At 38.2% G+C, this 24,552-nt stretch overlaps 5 protein-coding genes and 1 pseudogene across 8 annotated transcripts in view; 5 read left to right on the top strand and 1 right to left on the bottom strand.

Annotated features, from left to right (window-relative positions):
- Positions 1 to 1,322, top strand: part of GAPDH (glyceraldehyde-3-phosphate dehydrogenase) — a 3,006-nt gene extending 1,684 nt beyond the window's left edge. The window contains exons 6-11 of one of the 2 annotated variants that reach the window (XM_088875247.1): positions 1 to 60; positions 157 to 254; positions 404 to 546; positions 657 to 740; positions 843 to 932; positions 1,054 to 1,322. The exon at positions 1 to 60 is cut by the window's left edge and continues 1 nt beyond it. In XM_088875247.1, the coding sequence (XP_088731373.1) occupies positions 1 to 60; positions 157 to 254; positions 404 to 546; positions 657 to 740; positions 843 to 932; positions 1,054 to 1,099 (521 nt within the window). In that variant the 3' untranslated portion in view covers positions 1,100 to 1,322. 2 annotated transcript variants of the gene reach the window in all.
- Positions 1,323 to 1,964: 642 nt separating this feature from the next.
- LOC105156677 (Tetratricopeptide repeat (TPR)-like superfamily protein) lies at positions 1,965 to 4,653 on the top strand. 3 transcript variants are annotated; one of them, XM_011072885.3, is made up of 2 exons: positions 1,965 to 2,094; positions 2,824 to 4,653. In XM_011072885.3, the coding sequence occupies exon 2, from the start codon at positions 2,864 to 2,866 to the stop codon at positions 4,424 to 4,426; it is 1,563 nt and encodes a 520-aa protein (XP_011071187.1). In that variant the 5' UTR covers positions 1,965 to 2,094; positions 2,824 to 2,863; the 3' UTR covers positions 4,427 to 4,653. The 3 variants fall into 3 exon arrangements, with proteins under 3 accessions (XP_011071187.1, XP_011071188.1, XP_011071189.1); XM_011072886.2 differs by lacking the exon at positions 1,965 to 2,094 and adding an exon at positions 2,101 to 2,535; XM_011072887.3 differs by lacking the exon at positions 1,965 to 2,094 and having other exon boundaries at positions 3,013 to 3,154; positions 3,235 to 4,653.
- A 1,735-nt stretch (positions 4,654 to 6,388) lies between these two features.
- Positions 6,389 to 9,424, top strand: LOC105156678 (uncharacterized). Its single transcript, XM_088877830.1, has 3 exons — positions 6,389 to 6,606; positions 6,844 to 7,651; positions 7,869 to 9,424. Exons 2-3 carry the CDS (start codon positions 6,971 to 6,973, stop codon positions 9,171 to 9,173), a joined length of 1,986 nt encoding a protein of 661 aa, XP_088733956.1. The 5' UTR covers positions 6,389 to 6,606; positions 6,844 to 6,970; the 3' UTR covers positions 9,174 to 9,424.
- A 734-nt stretch (positions 9,425 to 10,158) lies between these two features.
- On the top strand, positions 10,159 to 12,656 carry LOC105156679 (lysine histidine transporter-like 2). Its single transcript, XM_011072889.3, has 7 exons — positions 10,159 to 10,211; positions 10,284 to 10,667; positions 10,743 to 11,136; positions 11,228 to 11,333; positions 11,498 to 11,589; positions 12,142 to 12,210; positions 12,300 to 12,656. The coding sequence occupies exons 1-7, from the start codon at positions 10,159 to 10,161 to the stop codon at positions 12,396 to 12,398; spliced, it is 1,197 nt and encodes a 398-aa protein (XP_011071191.2). The 3' UTR covers positions 12,399 to 12,656.
- Positions 12,657 to 12,894: 238 nt separating this feature from the next.
- LOC105156680 (3-oxoacyl-[acyl-carrier-protein] reductase 4) lies at positions 12,895 to 16,569 on the bottom strand. The gene is made up of 11 exons (XM_011072890.3): positions 16,213 to 16,569; positions 15,435 to 15,577; positions 15,128 to 15,181; positions 14,599 to 14,679; positions 14,468 to 14,513; positions 14,296 to 14,390; positions 14,188 to 14,220; positions 13,959 to 14,093; positions 13,754 to 13,847; positions 13,380 to 13,462; positions 12,895 to 13,185 (listed from the first exon to the last, which is right to left on the bottom strand). Exons 1-11 carry the CDS (start codon positions 16,376 to 16,378, stop codon positions 13,153 to 13,155), a joined length of 963 nt encoding a protein of 320 aa, XP_011071192.1. The 5' UTR covers positions 16,379 to 16,569; the 3' UTR covers positions 12,895 to 13,152.
- Positions 16,570 to 18,727: 2,158 nt separating this feature from the next.
- On the top strand, positions 18,728 to 19,691 carry LOC148789281 (UPF0481 protein At3g47200-like; annotated as a pseudogene).
- The last annotated feature ends 4,861 nt before the right edge of the window (positions 19,692 to 24,552 follow it).

Genomic DNA, 24,552 nt, shown 5'->3' on the forward strand with positions numbered 1-24,552 from the left:
TCATCCATGATAAGTTTGGCATTGTGGAGGGTCTCATGACCACCGTCCACTCTATTACTGGTGAGTAGTTATTGCAGCCTATTTTCTTTTGTAACTTGAGATCTGCTGTTTGATTGTTAACCTTGATGTTATCTTTTGTATTATGTGATCATTTAGCAACTCAAAAGACCGTCGATGGTCCATCAATGAAGGACTGGAGAGGTGGAAGAGCTGCCTCATTCAATATCATTCCCAGCAGCACAGGAGCTGCCAAGGTAATTTATTCCATTACTCGTATCAAGCTTCTAGTTGGGTTTTCTGGCAACTCACTTGGTGCTTGCTTGCTTTTCTTGGTTCATATTTGAGAGAGAAAGTTTTTTGATTTATATTGTTACCTTGTGTGGTTGGAACAAAATTTGTGTAGGCTGTTGGTAAAGTGCTTCCTGCCCTAAATGGGAAGTTGACGGGAATGTCTTTCCGAGTCCCCACAGTTGATGTTTCGGTAGTGGACCTCACAGTGAGGCTTGAGAAAGAGGCCACCTATGAAGAGATCAAAGCCGTCATCAAGTGAGTTGCTGTTGGTTTTGGTAGCTTACTAAATAAAAACTCAATTGAACAGCGAACTGGTTATAGTTCTATAGAGCAATCAGGCTAAAATACTTTCTGATTTCTATCAGGCAAGAATCAGAGAACAATCTCAAGGGCATCTTGGGTTACACTGAAGATGATGTGGTGTCCACAGACTTTGTGGGTGACAGCCGGTAAATGATTATTAATTTGAGGACCTTCGGCTATTCATTAGTTAGTCCTTAATAATTATGTGATGGAATACGTAACCCTGTACATATTTCACCTTTGCACAGGTCGAGCATTTTCGATGCCAAGGCCGGAATTGCATTGAGCAAGAATTTTGTGAAACTTGTCTCGTGGTACGACAACGAATGGGGCTACAGGTAAAAGTGAAATCTCGCTCTATTTAGTGCATCTGGGGCAGGCTGATCCTCGATTCATTAAAAAAAATGTCGGCCGCATGCTCTTACGTTTTCTTGATATATATGTTGTGCATTGTTGCAGCTCACGAGTGATCGATCTGATCGTCCATATGGCTTCGGTTGCATGATGGCCTCAGCTTGTGTTACAAGAGCTCATATCTTGAGTTACTGATGAAGCAACATTGTTTTTACTTCTTAACTGCCCTCTTGAGCTTATTTCAAATAAACCCTACTACAGTGTTGCTTGCTTGGCTTTGCAGTTTCATATTTTTACCAGAGTCAGTTGTAATAGGGCTACTTTCCCTTGTGGGTTTTAAATGAGAATCAAGTACAAGTTTTTTCCCTGTACCATGATTGTGTGTATGGATATATATATGTCTAGCAAAATCCTATAAGTGGGAAATACTTCTCCCATGATGTCTGGATGTCAGAAACCTATGGAAAATGATAATCTTAATCTGCAATCTCGAGTACTCCCAGACACATCACCACACTTTTCTTGTCTATACTTGGACAAATAGAGTTGGAAATTAATTGTTTTAATAAGGGAAAATTTCGAACTCCTTTTGATTTGACATCTTGTCTGAATTCAAGCCCTACCAATAGTATGTAGAGTTAGTACTTAATGGTAATCATGTCTTACGAACCCCAATAATGTACAATTACTTTCTTGCAATCTTATGATTAAAGAATTAAATTCTTTATCAAATGTCAAGAAAAGAAAAATGAACATTTACTTTCTAAACAATAAGGTAGCTCTGTCAAACCTATCCCATACCATCCTTTTCTTAATTTTTAAAATTAAAATTGGACAACTTGAAAAAATAATTTAATATTTATGTAATCATTTTATACAGAAGTTAGTAGAAATCTATTTATAGATTCTTATTTAAATAAGTGAATTTAAATTATTAAACAATTTATTTTCTGATAATCACTTATTTTAGCAACACCCACAAATAATTAATCCTTTTGCATTTCTTCTTAATGTGTATGGACGTAATTGAGACTTTATGAAAATTGAAGGACCACATCTGCAATTTAGCACATACAAAACCTTTGGCCTCCCCTTCTCCACACTTTGCTTTCCGTTTTTAGCTCTGCAATTCGTCGTTTCGTCCTGGTGCGGACTTAACCCCGCTTCACACACACATACATACACGCACTCATCTTTATTATTAACACTATTGCATTTTTCTTTTGCCTTGTTTTCTTCAATGGTCGTTGTTTGCTCGCGGATGCCTTTGGCAGATTTGTTGCTTATAGCTGGACACTTCTCTATTTTCTGATTCTTGGACTTGGTGGCTGATTATCTGTTTTTGGCTGATTTTCACTTGTATATGTGTTTAATCATTATAGGATTTGATTAAATTCCCCCCCCCCCCTGGAGAAAGTTTTGAACTTTAATTATGTTTGGTTTTGTCCCTGATAATTATACGGATTTTTAATTTTCTTTTACTATTTTGATGAATCTTGTTAAAGGGACTTGTGAAACTGGTTTAACCTTTTCTTGGGACCAGTTGGAAGCCCTTGTGAAGATCACATCAATTCGTACCATTTGTGAGTAAGTGCAGATAAAGGGTTAATGCTGAGTGAGTGGATGTTGAGTTTCTTGTGATTTACTTGGTTTGATGTTGCACGTAATTATTGGATTCTGAAAGCACTGGCAAGGAATAAAATTAAGTGGCAGAATGTGACAGTTCTTTTCAAGCATGATACATGAACTTGAAGCTCTCAAGCTAATGCTTTTATGTTTCAGTTAACTTGGTATATTGATTGCTTGCTTATATTACTGAATTATGAAGGAGTGCTATGAACTTTAATTACTTTTTTTGGATGGAAAAAATTGCAGGATAACACTTAAAACCGTCTCATAAGCTGGTAACCCCTTCATGATCTTGCATGTTAGAAGGCTCGTCAATGTTTTCAACTTTGATGTCTTGCCCCTGGAAACTCATTTAGGCTCATCTGTCTCCAAAATCTACTTACATTATTTTTCGACTTCACACAGTCTCGCTGTGCAGCGTTACCCTTCTACAAGCAATGCATCTTCTGATCAAGCAGTAAAATGTGTAGATTTTTTGAGAAAGCATGATGCTGATGTTGTCATTGCCAAAGTTCTTGCAGCAAAGAATGAAGCTGAAGTTTTTCAGACTCTGGTACATGACCCTGGATGTAACACGGTACAAATTACCCATAGCTTGGTCACTAGGTTGCTTCATCGTTTTCAAGATGATTGGAAGTCTGCATTGGTTGTTTTCAGATGGGTAGAAACATGTCCAGCCTATAAACCCTCGCCTGAATTGTATGATAAATTGGTCGACATATTGGGAAAGATGAAGCAATTGGAGAAAATGAGGGCACTACTGGAGGAAATGCGCGAGAACCATCTAGTGTCACTAAATACCATAGCAAAGGTGATGAGGAGATTTGCAGGGGCAGGAGACTGGAGAGATGCTGTAAAAACATTTGATGAGTTAGAAAACTTTGGCTTGGTGAAGAATACAGAATCCATGAACTTGTTACTCGACACCCTTTGCAAAGAGAAGAAAGTCAACCAGGCACGTGAAATATTCTTGGAGCTGAAGTCACATATACCTCCAAATGCAAACACTTTCAATATTTTTATCCATGGGTGGTGCAAAATAAACAGGGTTGAAGAGGCACAGTGGACAATACAAGAGATGAAGGGACATGGTTTTCGCCCATGTGTCATCAGCTACTCGACGATTATCCAATCTTATTGCTTCCAAAGCAACTTCAGCAGGGTCTATGAGCTCCTTGACGAAATGGAAGTACAAGGATGTCCTCCTAATGTTGTCACTTTCACCACTATTATGCATTTTTTGACAAAGTCGGGAGATTTCAATGAAGCGTTGCAGATGGCTGAGAGAATGAAATCTGTTGGCTGTAAACCGGATACACTATTTTACAATGCCTTGATTCATACACTAGGCAGGGCTGACCGCATTGAGGAGGCTTTGTGTGTTTTCACTAAAGAAATGCCCCAGAATAAAATTTACCCAAATACATCGACCTACAATTCCATGATCGCTATGTTTTGCCATCACAGACAAGAACGGATGGCACTGCAATATCTTCGGGATTTAGAAAATTCACCGTATTGTAAACCAGATGTCCAGTCATTCTATCCACTGCTCAAGCTGTATTTTCAAGCTGGGGAGATAGAGAGATGCTTGACTAATTTACTAGACGACATGGTTAAGAAGCACCATTTATGTCTTGACTTGGCAACTTTCACACTTTTGATTCATGGGCTATGCAGGGCTGATAAATGTGAGTGGGCGTACAGGCTTTTCCAGGATATGATAGGTCAAAGCATAAAACCTAGATATGTTACATGTTCATTGCTTTTGCAAGAAGTCAGACAGAAGAATATGTATGATGCGGCTGCAATGATCGAAGACTTCATGAAGACAATGAAATCCTCCTGAATGATGACAAATGCAGGTAATTGTCACAAAGTAGTCGTAGCAATTTTCCATCTCACGTTTTTTCTTTTGCATGAGGATTCGTTCTGGGCAAGCCACAGTAGATGCACAAATTGGCTAATTGTTTTGATTTCAGTTTTTAAGTTAGATCTTCTTGTTGTCTGTGTGGCACTACATTTCTTGGATTGAAATTTGTGTCTAATAGTGCAATGACTCCCTACATTATTGTATGTTGGTGACTGAAACAATCAAATAAACCAAAGAGAAACCTATCAAAAGTAATCTTGGAATTCCTCAAAGTCTCCACAATCCACATCCGCTGGTTTGAGCATGAAGAACAAACCATGTGCAACCTGATACCTGTGTTTCTTCGTTCTCAATGCTTCATCATTGTGCCCAAATATATATAATTTTTTTAAACCCAAATTCCATTTTCTTGGTCTTCAAATATTCCCATCTATTCATCACATTTTCTTTTATTTTTATGTATTTATGTACTAATTCTTAACAGAAAACAAAATTGAAGATGAGAATAAGTATTATCCTATATCGGATTGAGTTTAAGGGACCATTCCAATAATAGTAGTTGATTAATTGTACGATGGGTCATGAAAATGGTACAGTAAACCATGATCTTACCATAAAAATGTCGAGATATATCATTAGACTCTATTCACTGTTTCGCGACGAAAAGTATGTCTCAGAATGAGAGTTATCATTGAAAATATATTGATTTAACATTATAATTTGGTATGAATACAATCTGATTAATTAATCTAAATATATTTTATTTTATATGAAATTTTATACATAATTAAAAATATATATATATTTTGAAACTGAAAATAGAAAAACAAACAAACAGGCCAGAACTTGATTATAGAGTTCGGAGACCCTCTTTGTTGAATAACTGCTCTATGTATTTCATGACAATATCATTGAACAGAATTATCACGTATTGTCAATGACTCAATGCTCGAATGACTGACAGTAGTTGTCTGTACGACGGATTTTCATATGAAAATCCAAACAGATAAAGAACCAAGAAAAGAAAGCACTAACAAAGAAAAGTAGCATCCATCACGTCATGCAGAAAATCCAAGAGCTAAATCAAAACGATCAACTTCACAATGCTTGCTGATAGGTTTTCCGGGCCGGCGCTGTTGATGGATTAATTGGATTATTCACATACAATTTTATGGGATTCCCAGGCCAAATAATTATTAGCTTCCAAAATCCAAACAGTAACACCCTCATATCTCAATGAGTCAATTTAAAGAACAAATTAGAAATTAAAATTGAATGTGTAAAAATCATTGATATTTCTTGATATAAAATTATATGTTTTCAGAGGAAGCAATTTCGATCATGGGTTCTTTGCTTTATGGTCACTCCTGCGGTACTGTTATTATTACAAACTATAGATGAACACGGAAGCAATGGGAGAAGTGTTCAGTTTTAAAATATTCCAGAAGCTGTCGGTGAATTCTGAATTATATTCTTGGCGTCATTGTCTATCGCACCATTTCCATTATTTTCCGTGTATTTTGTCCTACTTCTCCATCACCTACATATAAATATATTCTTTCAATAAATACTTTTTTTCTTATTAATATTAATTTTTTTAATCATGGAGTCAACCAGAGGCAAAGTCCAGTTCAAGAACTCTGACATTTTTAAAGGAAAAAAATAAAAAGAAAAAGATAAAATCCCATCTGGCATAAATGTGTGTGTTAAACATACATCAATCATGCCTGTTCACTGCATTATTCTCCCAAGAATCCACCGATCCAAGCATGATAAATTTGGTCAGTATCTCAGCAATCGTAAAGCTGCAATAATTCACTGCAGAAAACAACAGTAATAATTCTAACACTTCGACAGTGTGTAACAGTGGGAGACATAAATATTAAAGTGGTCTAAAACTTGAAAATTCTTTAGTACTTCAGCACAAGACACCACAAACATTTTACTACTAAATCTCTCATTTTGTCCAGTCACCTCATTGACCACCCCACCCCAACCCCCCCCCCCCGGGGGGGGGGGGGGGAGAGGGGGTTGGTTCGGTCTTGGAAATCCGAGGGAATTTTGAAATATTCATTTGGAGCAGTCATATGAAAATAGTCATCCCCTGGATAAAAGTTCTTCACAAATCACATGTCCTGCCACAACTTGCGCTGCCTGTCTGTATTCTCTCTTTCTCTTCACTTTATCATTTCTCAGAACTCTCTCATTTCATGATGTGTTTGTCTGTTTTCTGTGGGATTTAGCTTCTTAAAAGACATTTCTTTGGACTCTGCCATGTCTTGATCCCACAATTCCTAACTTCTTCTGAATTAATTGCTTATTATTGCTGACTTTCTTAGTTGTTTCTGCTTATCCCACCCAAAAACAATCATTTTCCAACCACTTTCTTGCAGTCACCGGAATTTTAAAAGGGCTCATGTGAACATGCTTAGTGTTTCTTGTCAGAAGGGCTCTGGTTCTTGCAGCAAATTTTGTTGAATAAAGAGCGATCCTTTGTGTTATTTTCCCTTAATTTTGGCAATGCCTCCTACCTACTTCCCGTTGAGATGGGAAAGCACTGGAGAGCAATGGTGGTTTGCTTCTCCCATTGATTGGGCAGCTGCAAATGGGCATTATGATTTAGTGAAAGAGCTTCTTCACATTGACTCCAATCTTCTCCTCAAACTAACCTCTCTTCCAAGAATCCGACGGCTCGAAACCTTGTGGGACGATGAAGATGGGAAGTTCGACGATGTAGCCAAATGCCGTTCCCAGGTGGCAAAAAAACTCCTCCAAGAATGTGAAACAAAGAAAGGGTATAATTCTTTGTTCCGGGCTGGCTACGGCGGTTGGCTTTTGTACACCGCCGCCTCAGCCGGGGATGTGATTTTTGTGAAGGAATTGTTGGACAGAGACCCACTTTTGGTGTTTGGAGAAGGGGAATATGGCGTCGTTGATATACTCTACGCCTCCGCTAGGAGCACGAATTGCGAGGTCTTCAAGTTGCTGTTTGATTATACTGTCTCTCCAAAGGGGCAGCAAAAAGAGATTTCCCCGGTTTTCCGGTGGGAGATGGTGAACAGGGCGGTTCATGCGGCCGCGAGAGGCGGCAATTTGGAGATTTTGAGAGAACTTTTGGGGGATGGCTCTGATGTTTTGGCTTACAGGGATGCTCAGGGATCCACAGTTCTGCATACCGCCGCCGGCAGAGGGCAGGTTAAGGTCAGTTTTTATTTGTTCCAAAATCATACTACTTTCTTGCTCGTTGCCGCTTTTATGTCATCTTTGCCTTGGATTTGATTGCTTGGGAACTGAATTCATGTACGCAGGAGAATTATGATACTCAATCTGCATTTTCTGTTGATAGTTCATGTAATTCTACTGAAGTCCTTATTCTGTTTCTTGTGCATCTGCATTAAATTCACTTATGGTGTTACAGGTAGTTAAAAGTTTAATATCATCTTATGACATCATTGGATCAGTGGACAGTCGAGGTAACACAGCCTTAAATGTGGCGGCGTACAGGGGGCACTTAACTGTGGTGGAGGTTCTTGTATCTGTGTCACCTTCTTTACCATCATTAACGAACAATTATGGCGATACTTTTCTTCACATGGCAATTGCTGGTTTTCGTGCCCCAAGTTTCAGACGACTGGACCGACAGGTAGAGCTCCTGAAACAGTTGGTTGGAGGGAGCCTCATAAACATTGAAGACATAATCAATGTCCAGAACAACGATGGAAGAACTGCTCTTCACATGGCTGTAATAGAGAATATTCAATCTGATATTGTCGAGCTGCTGATGTCAGTTCGTTATATAGATTTGAATATTCGTGATGCTGAAGGAAATACCCCCCTCGATCTCCTGAAGCAACGACCACGATCAGCCTCTTCCGAGATTTTAATCAAGAAGCTGGTTTCGGCCGGAGGAATTTCCAATTATGAAGATCAAACAGCAAGGAACACTCTTGCTTCCCATCTGAGAATGCATGGAATTGGAGGCAGTCCAGGGACTTCTTTCAGAATTCCTGATGCAGAAATCTTCCTGTACTCTGCAACCGAAGATACGTGTCCTTCCAGTTGTGAATTCACCAGCTCAGAGAATGGGTACTCAGGTGAAATTGAAGCCATAAGATCAACTTCTGAATCAAACTCGTCCAAGAACAAAAAGTTCAGTTCTATGAGCAGTGCCACCCAACGTCTCCGGATTCTTCTTGGTTGGCTAGGGAAGAAAGAGAAGAAAGGAGACATTTCCGACTTGGAAGATAACTGTTCTGTCAAGTCGTGTAGAGTGTGTTCAAGTTCGAAAAATAGCCCAGTCCCACTCAGGCAGCAGTTTTCGGGACTATCGTCACTCCCGAGCAACAAAAGGATACTGTCTGTTCAAGGTAATCTTCCAAGTCCATCACACAAGAGGAGATTTGGCAAGGGTCTAACGCCCAGTGGTAGACAAGTGCTGCCAAAATCGAACCTTGGATCTCCTTCAAGTGCATTTTCTGGATCGTCATGGTCATCCCCAGTTTCGGTTGATGATAAACGAAAGAATAGAAATCTTGAGGACAGGAGTGCAGGGCCGTCCAGCTTGAATCAGTCTCCTAATCTTGGAAAGCTTAAGCGTAAGCATAGTTCATTCAACTTGAGGTTGATGAACAACTACTTCTGTTTTGGTGCTCAAGGTCTAGCTGTCAAGAACTCGATTAACTCCCAACAACAATGCCGGAATCAACAAAGTTTAGTCGTGTAATAGTTTGATGGCGTGCAATTGATAGGGAGTCTCAGATTTCCAGATCCCAGTAACAAAAAGTCTGTAAGTTGGATCCTATATGGGCCACAGTTGTGATTGTCCTAAAATCCTGATGTTGTCTAAAGATAATCTGTTAATGTATCTGATTGTATGGTGTCCTAAGTTTTTGCACTAATTACAAAATGTTAATGTTATCCCCCTCTGGATATTGATTGACCGTGGACTCTAGTAAAATCTTAATCAGATGAACAGCTGTGATAGTCTTAGAACTTCAAGACTTATATTTGTTGTCCTTATTCATTGTTGCTAGTACAAAGTTTAACAAGTTTTAATCACATTCGGGCTCTGAAGCTTTTAGCCATTATTGGATGATAAAAAGAAAAATAAATTACTTCCTTTTTGTGGTGGTCACACATGTGAAACTTATGAAATACTACTCCATTTGAATAGGTAAAACTGGGAATTTCAGATCTTCTTTTCAGGTAACCTATTATCATTAGGAATTACCTTCTCTAACATGCCAAATGTATTAGCCTTAAGACAAAATCCCCGAGTAAAATATTAATTGTCCTAAAATTAAGTACTTCAGTTAGACAAAGTCATGAACTTATATTTAGTATAGTAGAGTATTCACACAGTAAGTGTAATTGTACTCGTGACAAGCTGAGTTTTCTTAGAACGAACCTGGACCATATTTTTCCTATAGATTTCAAAAACAAAAGGAAAAAAGAACTTCTTAGTTACTCACTAAGCTCCACGAAAACATTGGTATCTATTCAAGAAACATAAATCTTTCAATAGTTTGCATTGTACTAAAACAATTGTTGATAATCTGGTCATAAATCCTCCATAGAGAAATACTGAAAAAATGGCTCAAATTGAACGTGGAAGAACAGCAGAGGAGAGGGCCATTGATGAATGGCTCCCGATAACTGCCTCCCGGACAGCAAAATGGTGGCACTCAGCCTTCCATAATGTAACCGCCATGGTCGGAGCTGGAGTCCTCAGCCTCCCATATGCCATATCAAATATGGGATGGTATGCATATGTTTCACTTCTTGTCTTAACATCAAGAACCTGTCTACATTTTATCCTCTGATGTTGGTGCAGGGGGCCTGGTGTGGTAATCTTGATATTATCATGGAGCATCACCCTTTTCACCCTCTGGCAAATGGTCGAATTGCACGAGTCGGTTCCTGGGAAGAGATTTGACAGGTACCACGAGCTAGGCCAATATGCATTTGGACACAAACTTGGGCTTTACATTGTTGTGCCTCAACAAGTTGTGGTTGAAGTTAGCACATGTATCATATACATGGTCACAGGAGGAAAATCCCTGAAGAAGTTCCACGAGCTGGTCTGTCCCGATTGCAACGAGATCAGGCTCACATACTTCATCCTCATCTTCGCCTCTGTCCACTTTGTTCTGTCTCATCTCCCCAACTTCCACTCCATTACCATCATCTCCCTTGCTGCAGCCGTCATGTCTCTACTGTATGTATCTGATTATTCACAAATTTAAGGATAAAACAGATAAGGTTGTTTTGATGGCTTAATGAACTTTGGCAGATATTCAACTATTGCTTGGACGGCTTCACTTGCAGAGGGGCCTAGGCCAAATGTGAGCTATGAGCTGAAAGGGCGGAGCACCTCAGCTAACGTTCTGAACTTCTTTAGCGCGTTGGGGGATATAGCTTTCGCGTATGCTGGACATAACGTGGTGTTAGAGATTCAAGCCACTATTCCTTCGACTCCTGAGAAACCGTCCAAGAAACCTATGTGGAAGGGGGTTGTGTTTGCTTACATTATTGTGGCTATATGTTATCTTCCCATCTCATTAGCTTGTTATTATGTATTTGGGAACTCAGTGGACGACAACGTCTTGCTCACACTCCAGAAACCTACCTGGCTCATTGCAGCTGCTAACATATTTGTCTTGGTACATGTCATTGGAAGTTACCAGGTAGATCAGTTATTTTAGGTTCGATTCCTATCTTACCTGGTACATGATCTTACATGCATGAACATAAATTTGATCAATGATGTCCTCTTAGGTATACGCGATGCCTGTGTTTGACATGATGGAGACATTCTTGGTTAAGAAGATGAAGTTCAGCCCTTCATTCTTGCTTCGTTTCACGACTCGAACATTGTATGTTGGTAAGGCTTCAAAATCTCAACTAGATGACCTTGTTCAAATTCCCAGTAATAGAACTGACAACTTAAGTTTATTATCTTGATTCCGTAGAATAATGGGGCGACTGTCTTTCATGATTTTTGTTAAGGAAATTTGTTTTTATTGACGGTTTGATCCGTTATTGCAGCAATAACCATGTTTCTTGGCATGACATTCCCCTTCTTTGGTGGTTTACTTGGATTCTTTGGAGGATTTGCTTTGGCCCCAACAACATACTATGTAAGCAAAAGTGAATCTAGGAAAAATGATGGATTAAATGCAGTTTTGGTCTCGTAACTTAAATTATTTGGCGCTTTAGTCCTTTAAATTTCTATGATAACATTTTACATTTTTTTAATTTTCGCAATTTCAGTTATTTTGTTCGTCGGGATTCACCTATACCAGCAAGAAGGCTAAACTCCAACGAAAAAAGGATTAAAATTGCGAATACTAAAAAGATGTAGGGCCAAAATGTTATCCTAAAGGACAAAAATACTAGTAGAAATGGGTCGCAAATGCTCCAATTTTAAAATGTCAAGTTAGAGACGCATACATTTTTTTCGTCGAAATTAGTGAATTTCGATGGAAAAATAACTAAAATCACAAATATTAATAAGATGTAGAGCCAAAACGTTATCCTAGAAGATTAAAATATGAAAATGATAAATAACTTAAGTTATAGGACCAAAAATTATGGGACATATCACGACAGCAATCATAAATATATATTATGTTGATATAGTTTGATCTACATGGCTTAATGTCGCATTTTCATGCTTGTTTTGCTTTCAGCTTCCTTGCATTATTTGGCTCATTATCCGAAAACCCAGAAAATTTAGCCTCTCCTGGTGGATAAATTGGGTGAGTGTCAAGAGAAATTCTTGAAATATTAGGATCGTTAATTTGTTTCATGGACTTGTTATATGATGAAAAATTGGTTCAATTTTCAGATATTGATAGTTATTGGGATTGTATTGATGATTTTGGCACCCATTGGAGGACTAAGGAACATCATTATATCAGCCAAGACATACAAATTCTACCAGTGACTCCAGATGGAGGACAGAAACAAATTAACTGTAGAAATTGATAGTGAAGAAGGAGATTAGTCGTGACCAGCATGCTCTTTTTTCTTTTTTTTTTTAATGAAATTCCTGATATTAGATTTTGTCTCAGTTATAACCAAACATAGTTACTGGTAGCATTAACAAAATGGAATACTACTAGTACGCTGGTAGTGTAAGATAATCTTTACTTCTCAGGCTTTCGTTGTACAGGCACTCACTGTAAATAACGCCTAATTTCAATTTTTCACTTGATGCAAAAACCTCTTGAGAATGTTCAAAATGTACCATAGGGGGCAACATTGGCACACAATGGACCTGTTTTCACCAAACCTTCTTAAGAGCAACTTTGGGGTAGAGAGTGATGCATGTCAGTCTTTTCTACTGAAACCCAATGGAAACACACTCTATTACAAGATTGATAATCATTGAAGATATTCCACCACAAGATTCAGTGGAGTAACAGGGGAAAGAACATCACTGAGATGGGATAATTGCTGTCATTCATTTTCCTATCACCGATTCACAATATTCAGGTATATATGATCTTGGAAACATCAATTAGAGGTTTCAAACCTACTTGCACTACCTGTTCTTGGTGAAATCAAACTTTGGTATATATCATATGAAATCTGACTTAACTACATTATTTCAGAACTATCTCACGCCAAAACTTGATACAAACGCGTACAACCAAGTGGAGTTGGTCCGCGGATCCAGGTAGTTTAATGTGAGCCTCTTACATTACCATACCTCCATCAATGGTTAATACCTGTGAGATCAAAGCAAATTAAAACAGAGCAATGGAAAATACCGATAATGAAACGAAGGTAAACAGCGTTGGGGACTGAAATTAGCAAGGTATAGTTAATGTCCTGAAAATATTACAAACTCAAGAACACAAAGCGGTGTAAGTTTCTTGTGAATAAGCAAGTATGCTTGTGCGCTCAAGCAGTAAATTTATACCTGTCCAGTGATGTAACCGGCAGCAGAACTAAGGGCCAAGAATTCCACCAGCCCAGCAACTTCTTCTGGTTGGCCATACCTTGCTGAATTTAACATAGGTCAATAAGTGATTATTGGGATAAAATATTGACCACAGTTTAATATTCAAATCTTATCCAAGGAGGCGAATAATCTGAACTGATGAAGAAAAGATTATTTAGCATGCTGTAGAACATTTAGTGGTTAGGACTTAACATGGGAATGACGAAGCTCAACAATGAGAAAGAAGGTCTGAATACCAACTTTTAGAAGCTGCTGCATCTTTTCTTGTGTTGAAAAAGATTGGGCCAGGAAGATGGATAAAGTTTATTATGATTAAAAGAGAAATAACTAACCCAATGGGATTGCCTCCAATATCTTTTTCTCAAAATCTGCTCCAAGCTTAGCCGTCATGTCAGATGCAATAAATCCAGGAGCAACAGCATTCACCTGTCAAAGAAGCCTCTGCTAAATTTTAAAATTTCCAAATGCTAGTACAACCTGCAGTTTCAATAATATATCTAAACATCGAACGAGAAAAATAATTCCTGGCAAACTTACAGTGATGTTTCTGCTTGCATATTCCTTGGCAACTGTCTTCGTTAATCCAATCACCCCTGCTTTTGCAGCACTATAGTTGGCTTGTCCAACATTACCCACAAGACCAACAACAGATGCGATATTTATTATCCTTCCCTGCAATGTCAATAGCCAATGTTGTATTAGTCTTAAGACTCTTTTTCTTTTTTTTTTAGACCAACTAGCAGAAAAAGAACATAAATATGGATACCTTTTTCTTCTTCATCATTATTTTGGCAGCTGCCTGCAGACAAAGAAAATCTTTTAATTAAATGAATTTAGGCATTAATATCTGTGAGGGGAGCTTTGAGATATTGACCTGTGTGCATAGGAACACTCCCGTAAGGTTTAGATCAATGACCTCCTGCCATTGAGATGTTTTCATTCTCATCAACAATCCGTCTCTCGTAATACCTAAATCAAATAAAAATATTTTAACACAAAACAAGGCAAAAGTATGTTTCACCAAACAGAATCAAACATTTTATGACCTGCATTATTGATCATAACATCTATTGTTCCCCATGCGTCCATCGCCTGCATATGTCTCAATAACATATGATTGAGACAATGATCTGTACTGCACAAAATAAAAATTAACAGAATCAGAGAATTCTCTCACAGTTTTGATCATCGACTCCACATCTGCTTCTTTTGAAACATCTCCACCAAAAGTAAGAGCCTGTCCACCAGATGCCTCTATCTGCAAAAGTAGACGCAAACTGTTATTTCCAATTTTACATTAAACCAACTAGAGAGGGTTTTACCAAAACCATGAAAATCTGTTAAGAGTTACTTAAACTTAGTTACAGAGTAATTTTCATTTATAAACAGCACAGGGTACATGCTGGGTATGAGTGCATGCATGCCACGTCAGTGGTAGGCAGATGGAAACTCTCCTCATGGAATACGTAATCAAAGCATAAATATCAATATTTTCAACAGAATCACTAAGAAAGGAAATAGTGATGAGGTAGTTCTTTTCCCCCACAATAACGCAGATAAAATGTAGAGTCCAGATAAGTAGACTTTTATCTCTAAGTGACTAAAAAATTTCAGCAAAAAGATAATGTGCAAGAATCCGGAGAATCTCCGTCTAAATGTAGTCCCCAGATTTTCCCTCATTCATTTATGTACTATGCATTATTTACCTCTCTGCAAACTTCTTCTGCCTCCTTTGATGACCTTGCATAATTAACAAGAACCTGCAGCAGTTATTCCATTATCAGTCAATATAAAGGTGAAAGAACCCTATACAAATGTCATTCACAATTGTTATATATTACTGCAAAAAAGAAAAGGATTCCATGACCTATGAGTCAATCAATTCTAGTCGAGAGCGTCTTTGCAGTTGATGGATCTCTAATTGAAGAACTTTTAAAGCCAACATGATGTAAATACACAAAAAGTTGACCATCTTATGCTGAACACTGATTGGTACTAAGGTAAAGAACCAACCTTGCAACCAGATTTCCCCAGAGCCAAAGCAACTGCCTTTCCAATTCCTCTAGAAGCTCCAGTGATAACAACAACAGGGGCTTCTAGTTTCTGTGCCAATTCAGCACTAACTTGTTCAACAGTTGAAACCTGGGCCTTTATGCCTGCATATACAGATCAATTAAAAAATATTACTACAATGATATGAAAAAGTGGGACAATCAGAAATGAACAGGAGAAGAAGGTTTATATGCTATTGCCAGAGGTAGCCTTAACCGTTTTAAGTCATGAATGAATAGCCTCCATTGCATGAGGCAATTACCAAATTCATCCCCTTAAGGCAGCTACCAGACCTCAAATTGGACTGAGACCCACCAAAGAATACTCTCGCCATCCCAAATTAGATTAGACCTTAAATTGTATCATCACGCAGCATGTTTGACTTCAATTTTTTTTCATGTGCGGGACCATAATAAATCAAGCTTACATTTGCGTCAAAAAAAAAAAAAAGAAAAAAGCTTACATTTGCGTCATGCATCCATTAATCAATTATGGCAGAAAAAAAACCCAAATACACTACTCCAGTGACTGCAGCCTAACCCCCGTCATCGCCGCCCCCACCAAAACCCAAAAGAAGCTAAAACCTTGATCTCAATATCTTCCATCAGTTGCCTCACCCCTCTTCACAATTCCTCAAGAAACAAAGAGAAAGTTAAGACAATCACACACAGATCCATACAAACACATGCACAACTTTGAGCAAGTATAATAAACCCTTGAATGTCAAGCTTTCATATGCCTGAGGACGCGGACGATCTAATGGATCCGCATTGGAAATTGAGGAATCCCGGAAGCTTCACCGGCGGCGATATTGATAAATTCCCGAGAGTGGCCATCTTCCGGTGAGAAGCACCGGCGGACTTGGAGGCGAGAACAGAGGATCCAGCTGGGACGAGAGCAGCCATCTTCAGTGTTGTGGAGGAAAACTGGAAGTGGAGAAGAAGACAAGAAGAATTGAAAGTCGCCACTGAAACCGAGTGCTTGAATTTGAATAGTAGAAAGGTAGAAAAAGGAGAGAGCTTGCGGAATTGCGAGGACAGTCTATGAGCATAGGCGATGAATACAAAGACCCTTTTCTACTTTATGATTATGGAACTATGATTGTCATATTATAATATAGATTTTATAATTCATAATAAAAAATTATAGCTGAAATCTTAGTCCAATTATTAAAACTGAAGACCGCGAATATAAATTCAACATCACAGATTCAAATCCCATTAGACTCACTTAATATGAATTATTTATTTTTAATTCATATTGTATGTTTTATCATTTGTAATTATATTGTATCTTTTATTCTATTTTTGTATATGTACCCCACTATAGATCGAATAAATGATGTGTGTATTGAAATCCAATTCCAAGAAACAGAAGGTGAGCATGAGATGAGACGCATCGGCAATACTAATCAATTTCTTTTGCTTTTGGTGCGCAATAGGGCAGAAGAAACGCATTGAACAAGGGCAGGCTGTCATCTTCCCTCCCCCACTCTCCACTCTTTTCATCAATCCCCTTTAATCTCTGCTCAAGAAACGAATGTAGCATCATAACATTCTCCTAGAAGACGGCTAGAAAAGGAGCCAAATGATGAACTAGTGGGTGAATGAAGTTGCCAGCAGGGCTGATGTTTTGGCAGAATCAGGGCAGTGGATGAAAAGATACGTCTACAGGCTACCTGCTCATGTGACGGACCTAGATGATAAGGCATACAAGCCTCAAGTTGTATCGCTTGGTCCTTACCATCACACTTGAAGGGGGCAATGTATGAGCACAAGCACCGTGCTCTTCTTCACTTCCTCAAGAGATCTGGAATATCGTTGCGGTTGTATGTAGAAGCATTGGATCAAGTGGTGCAAGAATTGAGAGACGCGTATGATCAACTGGATCCTAATTGGCAGAACGACGAAGATGCATTCTTGAAGATGATGGTTGTTGATGGGTGTTTCATTCTTGAAATACTGCGGATGGACACTGACAACTATGCTAGCATAGACATGCCATATATGATAGCAATTGAAGAACTGACAAGTTACAAAGGAATATACTCACTGGCGGCAGATCTGACGCAACAATACTTCAGAGACCCTTGGTGGTCCATCACTATCCTGCTTTTCTTGCTCGCTGTAATTCAGACCGTCTTCTCGGTTTTGAGTTACACTGACAAAAGGTAGTCATCATTACATCACACCAACACTCAACATTCAGCAAAATTGTTAGGTTCAAGACTTGAAAAGAAAATAGAATTTCTTTGGAATAATGATAAGAAACATTCAACCTGCATGGGGTTCGCCAAAATGGGCAAGGGATAACATTTTCATTTTGATTTTTGTTAATTATGTGTTGTTGCAGGAATAAATTTCGGTCTGTCGTCTCGATGGATTTTGTGGGCTAAAAGAGCTTGTAAAATTTGATAATTGGATGTGTCGTTTCCTTAAATCTTGGATCCCTTCTGTCGTTTAAGATTGTGTATCCTTTTCATTTACTGAGTTTGCTCATGTAAAAATAGCCTTTGCTGATTTCTTCCGTGCTCATCAACATTTTGAGGCTGAACTCATTGAGTGCTCCAAAATCACTGCAAAAACGTACCAAAAACTTGTAACCTCAATGGCCCAAAATGCTACGAAAGGTGAGCATGACATGAGACACATTCGCAATACTAAAAAAATATATATCGCGCAATTTCTTTTGCTTCTTTGATGTGCAATATGGCAGAAGAAACACATTGAAAAGCTACCATCTTCCATCTTCCCTTAGCCACTCTCCACTCTCTTTTCATCAATGTATATATGCACTGCACAGTGGAATTCGGGCATACAATACTTGTAGGAAATGTAGTATGCAGCAACAATTAACCCAGCCCTCTTAATTTCTCTGCTCAAGAAAAGAATGTAGTTATCATAAGATTTCCGGCCCTAGAAAATTAAGCCAACAGTTGCTGTTCCTTTCGGGGATTAAGCAAAGTATATTATTAGTTTAATGCATGCCGAAACCAGGCACGGACACATGTATATAATTACCGTTTGGTAACGAAAGCGAGACGACAGCTGGAAATGGAAATGATGAACTGGGTGAATGAAGTAGACAATGAAGTTGCGAGCAGGGCTGATGTTTAGGTAGAATTAGGGCATTGGATGAAAAGATACATCTATAGGGTACCTGCTCATGTGACGGACCTAGATGGTAAGGCATACAAGCATCAAGTGGTATCGCTTGGTCCTTACCATCACAGCGAGCCACGTTTGAAGGGGCCAATGGATGAACACAAGCACCGCGCTCTTCTTCACTTCCTCAAGAGATCTGGAAAATCATTGCGGTTGTATGTAGAATCATTGGCTCAAGTGGTGCAAGAATTGAGAGACACGTATGATCAACTGGATCCTAAATGGCAAGACGACGATGATGCATTCTTGAAGATGATGGTTGTTGATGGGTGTTTCATTCTTGAATTACTGGGGATGGGCACAGACAACTATGCTCCCAACGATCCTTTGTTCAGCAAACACGGGCTCCTCCACATGCTGCAGTCTGTCAAACGTGAAATGTTTGCTGCTTGAGAATCAGGTGCCTTTGCTGGTTCTCCTCAGGTATTGCTGTTGGGAAAGAAGAATCTGGGACTGAGGTAACTAAGCACCTGCTTGATTTCCTGTTTCTTTTTATTTAGATCACTAATTTATGCTGATGATAAACTATTTGGATGTTGTCTGTGTTTGTATGTATGCGATGTTATGTGAATAGGCTCATAGTGAGGTTCTACTTCCCTGGTGCACCCCAACGGCAGGCTCATAGTGAGGTTCTACTTCCCTGGTGCACCCCAACGGCCTACGGGCAAATGCTTGCGCTTATTAGATGTGTATCGAAAGAAACTTGTTTATGCAGATCCCAGAAGATCCCTCGACAGAAGCAGAAGCCGACACAATGATTCTCATGGAGGTGTACACGGCTTACTTCCCAGAGCAACAGATATTTTTGATGCAGGAGTCCTTTTCTCCAAGAGTAACTCTGCTGACCTGTGCAACATCACATACCGTTATGGTAGCCTTAGGCTTCCGGCATTAGACATAGATACCGAAACCAAATCAATGCTTCTCAACCTCATAGCCTTTGAGCGATTTCATCTAAGCGCTGGGAATGAGATCACCTCATTTGTGTTTTTCCTCAACAGCCTTGTAGGAGATTCTAAAGATCCTGTGTTCATGTGGCATCATAAAAAATAACCTGGGGAGTGAGAAAGATGTAGCTAATTTGTTCAACTTGTTCCGCCAGAGTGTTTCACTTGATCCAGAAAAGCAGCTTAGAGATGCCTTACATGATAGCAATTAAAGAACTGACAACTTACATTAGAAAGGAACATGTTCAATGGCGACAGAATCTGCAGCAAGTATACCTCAGAGACCCTTTGTGGCTCGCCACTGCCCTGCTTTTCTTTCTCACTATAATTCAGACCGTGTTCTCGGTTTTGAGTTATGTTGACAAAAAATAACTGTCGACTTAGCATCTTATGATCATCCATATCATCACACTTGTCATTAACAGGCTAAATGACTCATCATCTGTACTGTGTTGTGAAATACATTTTCTTCTAAGTACGCAGTTTACTCAACTCAAAAATCTTGACAAATTCGCAAGCATCCACCAACGCTCAGCGATAGAAAATTAGGTTGAAGATTTCAAAAGAAACTCACAGAAAATAGAATTTATTTTGTAATTTCAAAGGAATAAAAAGAATATACAATCAATAATAACACTAACTTAGCCAAAGTGAAACCATTAATTCTAATCTAGAGACTCATGCTAACAAACACAACGTGATACATGATGATGATCATCATCATGCGACACATTGCCAATAATAAAATTGCTCCCTACTCAATTCTCTTTCCCATTTTGATTCCTCACTTTTGCTGTGCAATAAGACAGGAGAACCACATCTAACAAGGCTCCAATCTTTCCATCAGTCTTCATTATTTTGATCAATTTCATGCAACATGGAATATATACACAGCAGAAAATGTGGCAGCAACGACCTCTTCCTCTGCTCAGAACAAATGTGGCATTGTAAGATTCCCTAGAAAGGCCAGTAATACTGTTCTTTCAACAATAAAACAGGCATAAATCCTCTGAGCTGTGCCAACTTAGACATTCCCTGCCAGTACTATTAAGTAGAAATCAGGCAGGCATGCACATATCAGCATCGAGTAAAGAAAGTGAAAGACAAGCAACAACAGCTTACTCCACAATGAAAAGGTATATAGCATCAGAAACCGTAACTTGTTCCATATGTGATTCCCGAAGGCCAGTGATGCTGCAGTTTCATTCAAGGAGTAAGCAAGGTATAGATCCTCCTAATTTATGCGCAATAATAGATGTTCCCCAGCTACTTAAAGTAGAAACAAGGCATGTATATATCAGCACTGAGTGAAGCAATTCTAAAGACTGGCTAAAATGGAAATAGAGAAGTGGGTGATTGAAGTAAACAATGAAGTTGAGAGCATGCCTGAACTTTGGCCGAATTAACATGTATCTACAGGCTACCCTGCACATGTCACAAACCTAGACAACAAGGCATACAAGCCTCAAATTGGATCACTTGGTCCTTAACATCATGGCAAGCCACACTTGAAGCCAATGGATGAACACAAGCACCGTGCTCTCCTTCACTTCCTCAAGAGATCTGAAAAACCACTGCAATTATATGTAGAAGCTTTGGCTCAATTGGTGCAAGAATTGGAAGACGCATATGATCAACTGGAATCTGGATCCTGTGTGGCAAGACAACACCAATGCATTCTTGAAGATGATGGTTCTTGATAGGTGTTTCATTCTTGAAATACTGAGGATGGATACATCTGGCTACGCTCCCAATGATCCCTTATTCAATAAGCACGGACACCTCTCCATGCTGCCATTTCTAAGACAGGAAATGTTGTTGCTTGAGAATCAGGTCCCCTTGCTGGTTCTCTTGAAGTTACTTGCTGTTGAAAATAAAATATCTCGGATTGAGGTCAGTTGCCCTCTCTCTCTGGCCTGGTTCCCTGGAAATACATATGCAAACATATACTATACATTACATAACACTTTTTTTTTTTCCCTTCTTATATGATTAATGATGAAAGAATGTGTTGTTTGTGTCATTCAGCCACATGAATATAAGCTCATTCTCAGGTTCTATTCTCCTGGTACACCTCTAAGATCACTGGGCAATCGCTTGCACTTATTAGATGTGTATCGAAAGAGCCTTCTCTACAGAGACCCAGAAGATCCCTCGAGAGAAGCAGATTCAAACCAAGTCACGGAGATGCATACTGCTTAATTCCTTCAGCAAGAAAACTTCAAGATGCTGGAATCAGATTTAAGAAGCGTAAGTTTGCTAACCTGAGGGACATCTCATCCCATGCAAGACACTTGGGCTTCCTGAGTACATCGTGGACCTGACACCAAATCAATGCTTCTCAACCATATACCGTTTGAGCGATTCCATGTAGGTGCGGGGCATGAGAAAACCTCGTACGTCTTTTTCCTCTATAATCTCATTGGAGATCCCACAGATGTTCGCTTCCTGTCTTCACATGGCATCATCTCCAATTGCCTTGGGAGTGACTTAGAGGTGGCTAGTTTATTCAACTTGGTCAGTTGGTATGACTACAGTAGAACCCAGAAGCAGCTTAGATGTGGTACACTTGATGGTGAGTGAAAAGCTAAGAAACCGCTTTACAACGAAAATGAACGCATGGCAATCTCAATTCAACCGGACTTACTTCAAAGGTCCTCGGGCTGTTATTTCTGTCATTGCTGCTATTTTGCTTTTCTCTCTCAGTATTACTCAGACTGTGTACTCAGTTTTGAGCTATATTCATCGAAACTGTCTCAGCATCTTATCAACACACTTGTCACTAACCGAATAAATGAATCTATGTAATATGAGATATATGTTCTTCTATGCAGTAGTTTATTCATCTGTGGTCAATGAATCTGTATATTATTGTGTCGTTAAACTCCAAATTTCGAATCTATCACTTCCCATCTGTGACACATTAATCTAATCACTTCAGTAACTAAAGAGTCACATTATGTCCTTCACAAGTAAAGAAACACAACTCACTAAATCTCTCAAAGACAGCAAAATCCTCAATGTCATACATGAGCATGTACATAATCTTCTATACGATAAAATGTCACTTTAAGCAGATTTTGTCCTTCGCTTGGCACTTGGCCTAGTACATAATTCAAGAGAACAAACAATTTTCTCACAAGTTGGCACATAATATAAACTACTTCGTTTCATATCGAATTCTATCTTTGAGCAAATGAAACATAAATCTTTCAATTCACAACAGATACATATTTAAACCCATAAAAAACCAATCTCTACACCACAATGGCATGAACTTATATATGCTAAAAGACACACCTTCTTTTGAGACCGACCAGCGGCGATTACCATTGAATCGGCGATCACAGAGGTTCGGAGCTCGAAATAATTTGGATATCATCCGCTGCCACGTGGCTCGCACAGTCTTCTCAACCTCCGCCAAGCTCAGCAACTCTTTTTTCTTCTACCTATATTACCGATAACGGCGGTAGAAGAGAATTGACATGTGAAATCGAAGAAAACGGAGAGGGGTTTCCCGTTGGTGAGTGATGGTGAATGCGAAGTGAATAAAGCTCCGCGCATGAGCCGCGGCGGCCATGCTACCAATTGCCGGTCGTTGCTTGTAGGGGTTTACTGGGAGATGTCCTTACAGTATACCAAAAAATGTATGTATTACTTATACTGTACACATACTCACAATTATGTAAAAGTATTAAATAGTAAAGTACATGTATGTATATCATATTACAGCTAATTTTTTAAGAAAAATACACCTCTCATTATATCTTAATACTCTTAAATATAAAATATAATTACAGTTCTTATATAGTGAGTTAAACACTACTATTTTATCTTGGCTTAAAAAATTTTAATGATTAAAAAATATAATAAAAATATGTAAAATAAATAATTTATAAGTCAATTAGTTCATAAAAGTATTTTTAAAAAATTATAAAAATTATTAAATAATTATAATTTAAAATTTAAAAATATGTTTGATCTATTTATCAAAATATACATATATATATAATAACAGAATGCACTTATGGTTAGATGAATATTAAAATTAAAAATATTAATATTTTTTTATGTAATAAAAAATTATAATTATATTAAAGATGGTAGTAGGAGGAGGTGACTTCAACACACTGGCTAATGACTTGACGGCAAAAGAGTGGTCAAACTCAAAACATATACCTTTTCTTAATTACATCCAATAATTCCTTAATGACTCCAAAACTTGATGAGAAAGCAATAATTAATTATGGGGTAATCATCACATTCACATCTATGAAGGAGAAAGGGCACTAGTTGTAGTTTGATTGGATTTGGAGGATTCCATTCCACATCACCTACTGCTTAAAATGACATGATTAATATACCTAATTCGGATAACAATAATAATCGCATCATCATTTTAGCATATATTTAAATTTTTATTTCTTTACTTGGATGTTAGGTTGTGGTCCAAATCCAACACATCTACAACTTTTTTAACAATTATAATTATAATTATTATTATGGCTTTTATTGGGTTGGGAGATGTCCAATTTTGTCAGGGTAGACACAACTTCTTTCTCTAAGTTTTAATCAAACATAGTAGTAGTTGATTGTCATAAACAATTCCCTTGTATGTTTTTTGGGTTTGCATGTACCTCAAACATGGTCCCCAAATTTGGCAATGTTTTTTTTGTTAGTACTTGACTAATGTTGATGAAATTAATAATTCAAAGAGTCAGAGTTTGATTATGGTATCATATTTTATATTAATAGTGGATTAGACCTTACTCATGGTAAGAATTGAAAAGTCGTGGGTTCGAAACTTTATTTGTAAAATAGTAATTTATGATTTGACATTTAAAAATTTAATTAAAAAATTATTCATGAATTAAATTAGTTTTTAAATTTGAATGTATTAAATAATGTTCATAGAGTATTCAAAGAAAAAGGTGGAAAATAAATGTAGATAAAAAAAAAAAGAGTTAG

The sequence above is a fragment of the Sesamum indicum genome, linkage group LG2, assembly GCF_026168435.1.
Source record: "Sesamum indicum cultivar Baizhima isolate 11 linkage group LG2, ASM2616843v1, whole genome shotgun sequence".
Taxonomy (NCBI): domain Eukaryota; kingdom Viridiplantae; phylum Streptophyta; class Magnoliopsida; order Lamiales; family Pedaliaceae; genus Sesamum; species Sesamum indicum.